The sequence below is a fragment of the Eptatretus burgeri genome, chromosome 4 (genome assembly GCF_056783735.1).
Source record: "Eptatretus burgeri isolate ZD-2024b chromosome 4, Ebu_testis_v1, whole genome shotgun sequence".
Taxonomy (NCBI): domain Eukaryota; kingdom Metazoa; phylum Chordata; class Myxini; order Myxiniformes; family Myxinidae; genus Eptatretus; species Eptatretus burgeri.
Window position 1 is genome coordinate 137368856 of NC_140964.1, and position 12033 is coordinate 137380888.

The window sequence follows — 12033 nt, forward strand, 5'->3', positions numbered from 1 at the left end:
GTATTCTTACCCTACTGATGTTATTCCCAACCATGGCTTTTCTGTTTGTTTTGTCCTTGATGCATTGCCTTTTTGATTACGGACATTCATTAAATGAATATTAATGAAACAATAATTGGAGAGCAATGGGGATGAGTGGAGGTAAGGTGGTGATGGGGCTCTTTCATTTATCATTCTTTCCATTTGTTTGCAGTGGCGACTGGTTGCATCATTGCGTTGAGTACGGCTGTGCCACTGATGTGGTGCCCCGTGTAAATGAGAGAAGAAATTTGGAAATTGGCCAGTGTGCCAGTGATAGCACGCCTACTCTTCAAGAAAGATGCCGTGGGGTCTTTAATGTCCACCAACTAATGCTGTGAGAGGGGATACCCAGTTGAACGTTCATCTGAAGGACGGCACACACATTGATCCCTTTCACTGTCTGTGAAATTCCATGGTGACAGTTTATAGCCATGTTGGGATTCAAACCCAAGCTGGACAACTCAGAGGCAAGTGTGCCCACCTCAAGGTGATCCTGCCAGCCCACATGGGGCGGACAAACTGGCTGAAAAACCACACATTGATTGGATAAAATACAGAGTAAATAGAATAACATGTACAACCTTTCGTTTATTAACATTAACATAAGCATTGTGTTCCTGGCAGGTCATCGGTGAAATGGACAACTTCTTGGAATGGCTCCAATCACAAGGTCTGAGAGCAGAAACAGCCCAAGCAGTGATCAATGTACTTGGAATTGAGAATCGGAAGGTTCTTCGAGCTTGTACAGACTCTGACTCATTGCGAACAGAGCTCCTCTCTCTCACCAAAGAGAAATTTAAATTTGCAATGTATGCTGACTTCTGTAAATTTGTGAAATCTTTCCTGAAGCCGCAGGTTGTCCAGCTTGCAGGATCTTCTCTGTTGGGAAGTGTGTTCGTCAACTTAGAGGATGTTATTCGAGAACTTTCCAGTTTCTGCCAGAAGTTTGTTGGATTCCAAAATGTGCAGCTGGAAAATGTTTCTGGTTTCCACGGAATCGGTTTCAGTGATGTCTGCAACTTCCACTGTCAGGATAATGGATTAACACCCAAGTCTGGTAAGTCACCATTTTATACACATGAACATGTCAAAAAATACCTTGTTATTCAACCATGAATGTGTTTTTTCTTGTAACTTATGGAGTCTCTTTTGGAACAATTTTGTGTTGCTGAAGACGTTCATATTCTTGAAATGCAAAGTCAATGTTTTTTCTTCTAAATTACATTAATTTCCAAAGTGTTCCATGTTCAGCAGCATGTTTAAGTTATCCACATGAAGGAAGTTGTTTGTTTACCCCTTGTATAGGCATGGATATTGTGATGGACATCCTATGGGAGAAATGATTGTTGCATTCATAATGTCTGGGCTGCAAGCTGAGGCTTGGATTGAGAGATCTGTCGGGATGGAGCGGAGGCCTCAGATGTTTGAGGTACACACAGTGAGGGACAGGGAGAAGGTGTTGAGAGACGGGAGGATGAGGGAAGGGGGAGGGCCGTAGGCGGAGAAGGGGCAGTTGGTGGAATGTGGGAGGGGGTGAGATGAGGGGTAACATGAGAGGGTGTGAGTTTGATGTGTGAGGGTGGAGGGAGCTTCCAGAGGATGGGGTGAGGAGGATGAATAAATAAAGTAATGTGCAAGGTTGGAGTTGGTCAGGTGCAGGGGAAGCATTGAGTTGGTGGGTGTGGGAGGATGCATTGAGAGGGTCGGGTGAGGAGGGATGCAGAAAGAGGGGGGATGAGCTGGAGGGATGCTGATTCCAAATTCTCAAATTGGACAATGAAGATATTCTTCTTCAGAAGAGGAATAGATGATGGTGAAGGTGGGGTTGTCTTCATGGACAAAGAAGGAAAGTGAAGCATTTTTAAATGCTTTTAAAAGAACAAGCATTTCTAGTCAATGAAGAGTTTGAAGTGTCTGGTGAGTCGAACCGAGTCACTGAAAACGCGCGCACACGCACACGCACACACATGCACACACACACACACACACACACACACACACACACACACACACGCACACGCACACACACACACACACACACAGTGTGCAAAAACGCTTCTTTTATTTAGCATTCGTACATCATTTCACAAGGGTTGTGTTTATGATTGGATATGACCCAACACGTGGACGAAGATAGAACAGAAAAACACAAAGACTCCGGTTTGGAAAAATTCGCTTTAATCTGGAAGATGCAGCATATGGGAGTGACGAGTTCAATCAACAAGTGTTAAAAAAAAAAGACATCCTCGAACCGGAAGTCAAAGAGAGAGTTTGCTAAATTATTTTGCAGCTCAAACACATCAATTTATGATAACACTGAGTCAAGAATGGGGAAATTCTTACCCTCTGAAATGGTGACTCCACAATCCAGCTCGTATCTACATATATTTATCGTTGTAAACACGTCGTTTCTTCTCCTATTATTGCGGCAGCATTATGGAGCCTCGTTCTAACAGTGGAAGTGACGTTCTTTGCATCCCACCGATTGACCGGATTTATATTTGGCAGTGTTTTAAAATTCATGTACTTCATTGTATTCAGGTGATGTCTCTTCTGGAAATATGGAATCCAGACGACACAACGGTTCATCCATCTCAGAAACTTTAAGATATTCTTCTGTGAAGGAAGATTCAGATGTTCATTTGACAAATGGCAGTCCTGTCTGTTCTACAACAGGTGAGCAGAAACTGACAAAATGAACATTCAATATTTTGAATTCAGGGTTTATAAAAAATGTAAATGGTGAAATATTTTGTATTTCGAGTTTGACAAAAAAAAACGTCAAATAACTTGTTCTTTGTTTTTGTAGAACAATCAAGAAGTCCAATTGGGCAGATAAGATCCAGGTGTAGTGGAACATTGAAGAACATATCCATTTTGAAGAAGCAATCCCAAGAACAAGACTCACGACCTTCAGAATATAAGTGTACGTCTGGTGAAAACAGCACAAAGATCAATATTGAATTAAACAACCCGATAAAGGTTATTGAAAGGCAAATGCATCATAAGTGTAAGAGATGCAGTGAACATTTTACTTCACCGAGAAATGTCAAAATGCACATGAGGACCCACAGAGGAGAACGTCCACACAAATGCTCTGTCTGTGATAAAGGTTTCTCTCGAAAAGACCATTTAAATTTGCACATGATGATCCATACAGGAGAGCATCCTTACAAATGTTCTACATGTGATAAAAGTTTCTCTCGAAAAGAAACTTGGAATCGGCATTTGATGCTCCACACAGGAGAGCGTCCTCACAAATGTTCCACATGTGATAAAGGTTTCTCTCAAAAAGGCGCTTTGAATGTGCACATGATGATCCACACAGGAGAGCGTCCTTACAAATGTTCCACATGTGATAAAGGTTTTTCTCGAAAAGAAACTTTGAAGATGCATTTGATGCTCCACACAGGAGAGCGTCCTCACAAATGTTCCACATGTGATAAAGGTTTCTCTCAAAAAGGTGCTTTGAATGTGCACATGATGATCCACACAGGAGAGCGTCCTTACAAATGTTCCACATGTGATAAAGGTTTTTCTCGAAAAGAAACTTTGAATATGCATTTGATGCTCCACACAGGAGAGCATGCTTTCAAATGTTCCACATGTGATAAAGGTTTCTCTCAAAAAGGCGCTTTGAATGTGCATATGATGATCCACACAGGAGAGCGTCCTTACAAATGTTCTAGATGTGATAAAGGTTTCTCTCAAAAAGGCGCTTTGAATGTGCATATGATGATCCACACAGGAGAGCGTCCTTACAAATGTTCCACATGTGATAAAGGTTTCTCTCAAAAAGGCGTTTTGAATAAGCACATGATGATCCACACAGGAGAGCGTCCTTACAAATGTTCTACATGTGATAAAAGTTTCTCTCGAAAAGAAACTTGGAATCGGCATTTGATGCTCCACACAGGAGAGCGTGCTTACAAATGTTCCACATGTGATAAAGGTTTCTCTCAAAAAGGCGCTTTGAATGTGCACCTGATGATCCACACAGGAGAGCGTCCTTACAAATGTTCCACATGTGATAAAGGTTTCTCTCAAAAAGAAACTTTGAATCGGCATTTGATGCTCCACACAGGAGAGCGTCCTCACAAATGTTCCACATGTGATAAAGGTTTCTCTCAAAAAATCAATTTGATTAAGCACATGAAGAGCCATGCAGGAGATCGACCTTACCAATGCTCCAAATGTCATAAAGGTTTCTCCCAAAAAGAAGATTTGAATCTGCATATGATGCTCCACACAGGAGAGCGTCCTTACCAATGTTCCACATGTGATAAAGGTTTCTCTCATAAAAGCAGTTTGAATGTACATATGAGGATTCACACAGGAGATCGACCTTACAAATGCTCCTTGCGTGATAAAGGCTTCTCCCGAAAATAACATTTGAATCTGCATGTTAGGATCCACACAGGAGAGTGTCCTGAACAATTGCTCCAAATGTGAAAAAGGTTTCTCTCAAAAACGCGATTGGAATCACCACTTGAGGTTCTACACATGTGAGAATGCAACAAATCCATAAAAAAAGACCAGATAACAGAGCAACTAGAAAACGAAGCATCCTACAAACACCTCAGAATAAAAGAAGACCCCCAGGTACAACACAAAAAAATGCATAAAATGATCAGCAAAGAGGACTTGCGCAGAACAAGACGAATGTTGAAGTCATCCCTCTCTCCAATACGCCGGATGTTGGCTTAATGGTTGGGGTGATGTACTTTGGATCCTTGGGTCCTGAGTTCAAATCTCGCTCAGCTGTTGAATAAATACCAGTTGGGGTTAACTCGACCTGTCATCCTTCCGAGGTCAGCAAATTGAGTGCCAGTTGTCGGCATGCTGGTATACTGTGTGGGAGTGGTGACCCTTCCAGGATTGTGCCCAATAGCTCAGGAGACTGCTTAAGCAGAACCAACGCTCTTCACAGAGTGTGGTCCCAATCTCCTCCTCCTCTTCTCTCCAATGAACAATTCTCACCTTTGGAATAAACTCCCACACTCTCTTCAATCCCACTCTTCCCTCGAGTTCTTCAAAACAGATTTTCACCAACACCTCTTCTCTTCACCCATCCAAAACCATGATCATTTCTATCCCGTTGATCCACCCCAAACCCACCTCCTTCAAATTCCCTACTTTCCTTCCCGAAAGATTCCTGTCATGTGAGGACCTGAAAGTCCCTGTGGTGTCCATCTTGTTTACCCCGTGTTCCTCGCTCCATTCCTCTCCCTTCCACAGATCTCCTAATGTCTCTGTTCCCCACTGTTTTGTCCTTCCCTCTCTCACCCCTCTTGTCTCCTGCCCCATTTGTTGTGCGTTGTGTGTTTGCTCTCATATGACTTCAACAATGGATACAAAAAAAAATGAAGCATTCTACATCAGTCGTCGCTCCGATGATGAAACTTTCGTCTTAATCTGATAAGCAGTTGCGGAGAAAAACATTCAAGTTCTTTGCGGACAAACAAACAAACGGACCCCAATGCAATACCCCCTGTTTCGGTAAGGGTAACAAGAATGACATTCGGTAAAGCATGCACACCACCTCCGCCAGGCTGAATAGTTACCGAAGGTGAAGGAGGTTATGTTTTCACTCTTTTCCGTCTGTTTGTTCGTTTGTCGTTATTTGTTACTTGCAAAATCTAAGATTTTTCAAGTATATTGGTCAGTCGATTTTGTTATTCTGTCTGCCTCTGTCTGTCTGTCTGTCTATCACGTACAGATCACAATTTCAAACCGATCTTCACGAAAGTTCACCACATGGTCAAGTTTGTCATAATGAAGAAGCCTGTTGTTTTTGAAGTCAAAAGGCCAACAACTTCGGTGAGATTTCTAAAATGCTCAGTTTTCATCTGATTGACTTGGAATTTGAAGAGGAGATGCATATTTGGTCATTTAATTCAATCACCAATTATTTTTGAGGTCAAATATGTTTTATTGATTTTACAAGTATCGTGCTCTGCACGACGTCTTCTTCTTGTTTGTTTGATATCGCAAAAAGTTGAGGACGGACACTGATGAAATTTGGTGGCAGGTTGTGTGTGTGACACGGACAAACTGATTAGATGTTGGTGAAGATCCTGATCCAGATTGGCCAACAACCAGCCAGTTTGACAAATTCTGCAATTCACAGAGATGTGGTCCATTGATAACCTTTTTCAAATGTTTGCTAAAACTGCATTGAACGTCATTGTATTTAGGGATGAAAAAGACTCTGTTTGGGATGACAGCCACAAGGAATAACTGCCTTCGATCGAGTATGTTAGCAAGTGAGCAGTCCACCATACCGAGCATACCCATTTACGCACATACAGTAAGTTACACACCGCTGCACTTGCATGCGAACGTATCATCGGTGGAGATTCAACTCGTAAATGCATTTTCCCGATCCACTTGCAGTACACATTTTGCCAAAGGCACAGGAAGAGAGTGAGTTTTTCATTTCATTTTTTTTGTTCTTTGACAGTCTCCAGCCACAGAAAATGTATACAGTGTAAACAAAGAAATGCTTACCATCCTTTGTGGCTTCCCCAGAATTTGCCGAGTCTGCATGGCTTTCCGAAAGGTTTACCCTGGTTAATGAAATCATTTCTGCACCAACAACCAGAGGCGTCTGCTTTTAAATATAAAAGGATAAGTGCAACACAGTTCTCAAACACAATGGATTATTGCCTTGCTGACAATATACCATTGTGAAGGTGATGTTGTGTTTAACCTCATGCAGGCATGGGTTAACACCACGATGGAAACAACGATGATTCAGACCCAAGCATATTGGCTTTCATAATAATAATAATTACTAGACGAGCCACTTTATAACTGCGAGTAGATATGAGCAGGTTCCAAGTTGCCCTGCTTTGATGAACCGCTGCTTTGATGCAACCCAATTTGTCTTCAGGGTATGTTCGGTCTTCTACCAAAGTATACAAGAAAAATCTCTGATCTGGCCCGCCCTCTGATCTGGCTGCTCTCTTCTCTGGCCCGCCTGCCCTTCTCTTCTCTTCTCTTCTCTTCTCTTGTGATCTGAGTCACTCTTTGGTCTTGGGGATGAGGAGCGGTAGAACGGATCGGATGAGAGTCCACGACCGAGTGGAAGAGACCGACGCCAGACGGAGTCCAATGAGACAGCATAAACATTCACACGAACAGATTTCTTTCCGCTCTTGGTGGTCTATCCCCTCACACATTCTTTTCTCTTTCCAAAACCCTCTGACCTGCATATTTTCACCTTCCTCTTTGCATTACACCTCATCTGCCAATCATCACATGTCCTCTGACCACACACAGTTGACACCTCAGTTTTCCTTCCTCCTCCCCCTCCTCATTGACTGTGAAGCGTGGGGCCGTCGGCCACGCCAGCAACAAAAAGGTCGTCAACACCTCAAGCTTTTCCTCATCTCTCTTTGCTTTCTAATTTCCTTGAGTAGGTGTTTGATGATGGCTGTTAGGTTAGCATAATTTAGATTGCAGAAGTTTTTATTGGTTTAGCTCTGCCCGGTGGCTTCTCTTTTGTATTTTATTGCATTTCTTTTGCCGCATCTCATCAATCCTTGCTTTCCCCTGCTGTACATAATGCTTTTTTTAAAAAAGCTTTTATTATTCCACATGCCTTTCCTCACCCTTGCTTTGCAAATAAATTGCTTATATTGTGATTGTACCCATTTTGTCCTGTCTTTTCATCCATTGGTCCAGTATGGTCCTTGCGTCATTAGCTGGGTAGCTTTACGCCACAAAATTTGCTCTCGTGAGCTGGTGTGTACTCGCAGCTCCACTCAGTTCCACCTAATTCTGTGAGTAAACCAAAGTACGCATCGAGGTCATGAGACACCCCCCACCCCCACCCTTGGTGCGGCCATCCACACGTAAGGTACCATGCAAAGTTGTGTAACACTGCGGATTGGCAGTACCAATCGGCACTCATGGTTGCTCAGAAACCCACTGGAGTGCCAAGTTATCTGTGTTCAGTGGCCTCGGGACCTGGTGTTTGGGAAGAACCCGAGCGTTTCCCCTCGTGGTGAAACTCGAACCCCAGATCCATAACAATGTCGTTGCACAGGTAACCCTAAATAATTTTCTTCATGTTTGGAGAAAGCGTTGTACGTGTTGAATTTTGACATCATCATGAAGGGACTGATGATGTCATGGTTAACAGCCCTTATTCCCCATGTGGTGTACTTGATAATGAGCTGTTTCAATTTTTTCCCATCGAGCAGTTTTGGAAAAGGGTTGGCGTCAGGAAGGGCATCCGGCCATAAAAACATCGCCTCAAAAGGAAACCATGATGAGTACAACTAATGGGCAGGGTACAGCCTGAAGTACCCCGTGGGGGTCCTCATCCCCTCTCGTTAAAACTCAAGGTGGGGAACCCAATCGAAGCAAGGAAGGAAATTTTTCCATTTATGATGACCAATCGTCTGATGCCCCACGTGGATATCGGTTTCTGAGGTTTGGTACATGGAATGTAGGGACAATGACAGGGAGATCTGGAGAAGTGGTTGAAACATTGGTCAGAAGAAGAGTGGACATATGTTGTGTGCAGGAGACATGGTGGAAGGGGAGTGGTGTGAGAATGGTGTAGGGTAGGCAGGGGCAGAAGTACAAGTTTATGTGGCCAAGGGTGCCCGGAAGGTGTGCATGGTGTTGGTGTCATGTTTTCTGAGGAGCTTGTAGACAGTGTAGTGAGTGTGACTAGAGTGAGTGAAAGGTTGATGATGGTGAGAATCGTGATCGGAAAGCTCTTGGTGAACGTTATCTCGGGATATGCCCCGCAGGTTGGTCGAAGCGATGAAGAGAAGAACATGTTCTGGTGTGCGATAGAGAAGTTGATGGAGAATGTGAAAGATGAGTAAGTTGTGGTTGGAGGAGACTTGAATGGACATGTGGGAAGGAGTCCAGACAGTTTTGAGGGAGTCCATGGGGGTTATGGATATGGTGTGAGAAATGGAGAAGGTGAAAGGATCTTGGAGTTTGCTGATGGAGCCGATTTGTTGATTTGTAATACTCAATTCCAGAAAGTGGATAATAAGCTTATTACCTACACGTCAGGTGGGTCAACGACAACCATTGACTACCTGATGGTGCGTCGGCGAAATAGGGGAAACCTCCGGGACACAAAGGTGATCCCAGGGGAGGAGACTGTTTCGCAGCACCACCTGGTTCTCTGCGATATTAGGGTGAAAGGTGCACGGAGAATTCAGCAGGTGAAGTATCAACCGAGGATGAAGGTGTGGAGGTTGAAAGAGGTGACAGTGAAGGAAGCATTAAGAGAGAGGCTGAGTATGGTTGAAGATGATGTGGTTGGATGTCAATGAAAGATAGTCTATTGTGAGCCGTTGGTGACGTCTGTGGATGGACAAAGGTCCACCGAGGCACTCGGAAACATGGTGGTGGGGTGATTAAGTTGGAAAGACGATTGAAGAGAAGAGAAAGAAGTTCAAGGAATGGCAAAAGGCAAATGATACGGTGGAAGAAGAGGCAGCACATGAAAGTTATAAGGTAGCCAAGAAGGCTGCAAAGAAAGAGGTAGCAAAGGCGCAGGAGGCCCATAGGAAAATGTTCGGAGAATGCTTGGATTCGGAGGAGGGTAAGAGAGCGGTATTCAGGATTGCAAAGCAGATAGCGAGAGAGAGATTTGATGTGACGGGGGTGAGTTGCTTGAAGGATGAAGTGGGACAAATCGTTGTGGACTCAGATGGAATTAAAGGAAGATGGAAGAGATATATGGAAAGGCTGTTGAATGTAGAAAATGAATGGGATAGCAACATCGAGAGTAACCCAGTTTTCGGACCAGCAGAGAAGGAAGTTGAGAAAGCTATAAGAGCAATGAAGAGTAGAAAAGCAGGAGGGCCGACGGGAGTTGTGGGAGATACTGTATGTTGATCGCAGCGGGAAGTTGGGGAGTGAAGAGAATGACAGAGATCTGTAATCTGGTGGTGAAAGAAGGCCGCATTCCAGTGGATTGGGAACTGAGTTCCCTCGTCCCTCTGTACAAGGGGAAAGGTGACCCTCTGGACTGTGGCTCCTATAGAGCAATAAAGTTATTGGAGCATGGAATGAAGGTATTGGAAAGGGTGTTGGAGAAGAGGATAAGGAAGAAGGTAAAGATTGACGAAATGCAGTTTGGATTTATGCCAGGAAGAGGAACGACAGATGCAATTTTTATTGTAAGGCAGTTGCAGGAGAAGTACATGGAGAAGAGGAAGAAGTTGTTTTTTGGGTTTGTTGATCTGGCGAAAGCATTTGATCGGGTTCCACGTGAAGTTACGACATGGGCATTGAGGAAGTTAGGAGTGGAGGAATGGTTGATCAGAGTAGTGATGTCCATGTACGAGAGAGCACGCACAGCTGTAATGACGAAGGACGGGAACAGTGGTGAGTTTGAAGTGAAGGTGGGAGTGCACCAGGGGTCGGTACTAAGTCCACTTCTATTTGTAGTTGTGATGGAGGTGCTGGCTCGGAGGGTAAAGGAGGGTTTACCGTGGGAGCTGCTGTATGCAGATTATCTGGTGTTGATTACAGAGAGTATGGATGGACTGAAGGAGAAGATGAACAAGTGGAAGGAATGTATGGAGGCAAAAGGTTTGAAGGTGAATATCTGAAAGACGATGGTGATTGCAAGTGGTGAGGTGGAAAGGACTGGGAAGTGGCCGTGTGCTGTGTGCAGGAAGGGTGTCGGGGTGAACTCCATTCAGTGTACAATGTGTGCTGAATGGGTTCATCGAAAATGTAATGGGGTGAGATTGTCATTAACCAGTGTGGCAGCTACATTCAAGTGTAAGGTGTGCATAGAGAGGAGCTGCAGATGAAGGAATTGCAAACAAATCATTGCATCCAGACATGGTGTTCAAAGACAAAAATTAAAAAAGTCATTGTTGATCAACGTCTCGGTTCCCAATAACTTCGGATTAAATGCTCCAGAAATTGGGAAAATTTTGAAATACGAGGATCTAAAAAATGAGGTCAAGAGGATGTGGAAATTGAAGAAAGCTGAAATTGTACCAGTCAGAGTTGGAGTCATAGGAATGATGACGAAAAAAAAACGATGAAACACTTAAAAATCATTCCTGGGAACATCACTTCAAACGAGCTACAAGTAGAGGATGAGGATCAGTGAAGATTTTGAAAAGAGCCCCTGGAACGAGGCCATGAAAACAAAACGGCACAGTTTGGTTCATGAGTCATGATCCTTCACCAAAAAATATGAGGTGGAGATTTTGATTTCTGGGAGAACTCCCTCCCGACGTCATGAATCCTGCAAATGGAGATAACAATCACATGAACAGGTGTATGCCATCATGTGTTGTCTTTGTGCCAAATACGAATAAAATTGGTCCATACGTGTTTGAGATGTGGTTGTGGATGCACGCACGCACACAGAAATCGAGACCAAATCCATAAGCCCCCATTTCAGACTGAATCCAATGGAGGCGAAGAAGAACAACAATGATAACAAGAACTGCCACTTTATTACTGCTGGCAGTGATGACCAGGTGCCAAGATGTCCGGCTTTGACACAACCCTGCATTGATAAAACACTGAACTGACGAGTTACCTGCTGTCTCAACATGTAGGTGGGGTTCATCAAGAGGTGAAAGAGACCTACCAGGTATCACCGTGTGTGTGTGTGTGTGTGTGTGTGTGTGTGTGTGTGTGTGTGTGTGTGTGTGTGTGTGTGTGTGTGTGTGTGTGTGTGTGTGTGTGTGTCGTTGATTGGTATCGACATATGAAGATTACAGAATGTAGAATGGAGTCCTCCCAGGGCAAGCTCAAAGCATCCACCTTCATTTCGGTAAGGGGTCACGATTCATGGACCAATCTGTGACGTTTTCTGTTCTGAAAGTTTTGTGTCGAGGGCTCTCATCACGATCGTCACTGGACCCTGGACAGTTTCCAACTGCAGTTCGTTTGAAATAATATTCCCAGGGATGGTTTTTAGCACACCAGTAAAGTAGTTCTGTAGAGTTTATGGGATGGCGTGTCGTCCATCCGTCCGTCCCTCCACAAATACTTGCAACT

General features: G+C 43.8%; 1 protein-coding gene across 1 annotated transcript in view; it reads left to right on the forward strand.

Moving 5' to 3' along the window:
• Positions 1-5877, forward strand: part of LOC147029204 (uncharacterized) — an 87908-nt gene extending 82031 nt beyond the window's left edge. Inside the window, 3 exon segments of the mRNA XM_085876587.1 lie at positions 646-1078; positions 2563-2697; positions 2831-5877. Of these exon segments, the coding sequence (XP_085732713.1) occupies positions 646-1078; positions 2563-2697; positions 2831-4473 (2211 nt within the window). The 3' untranslated portion in view covers positions 4474-5877.
• Positions 5878-12033: the final 6156 nt, after the last annotated feature.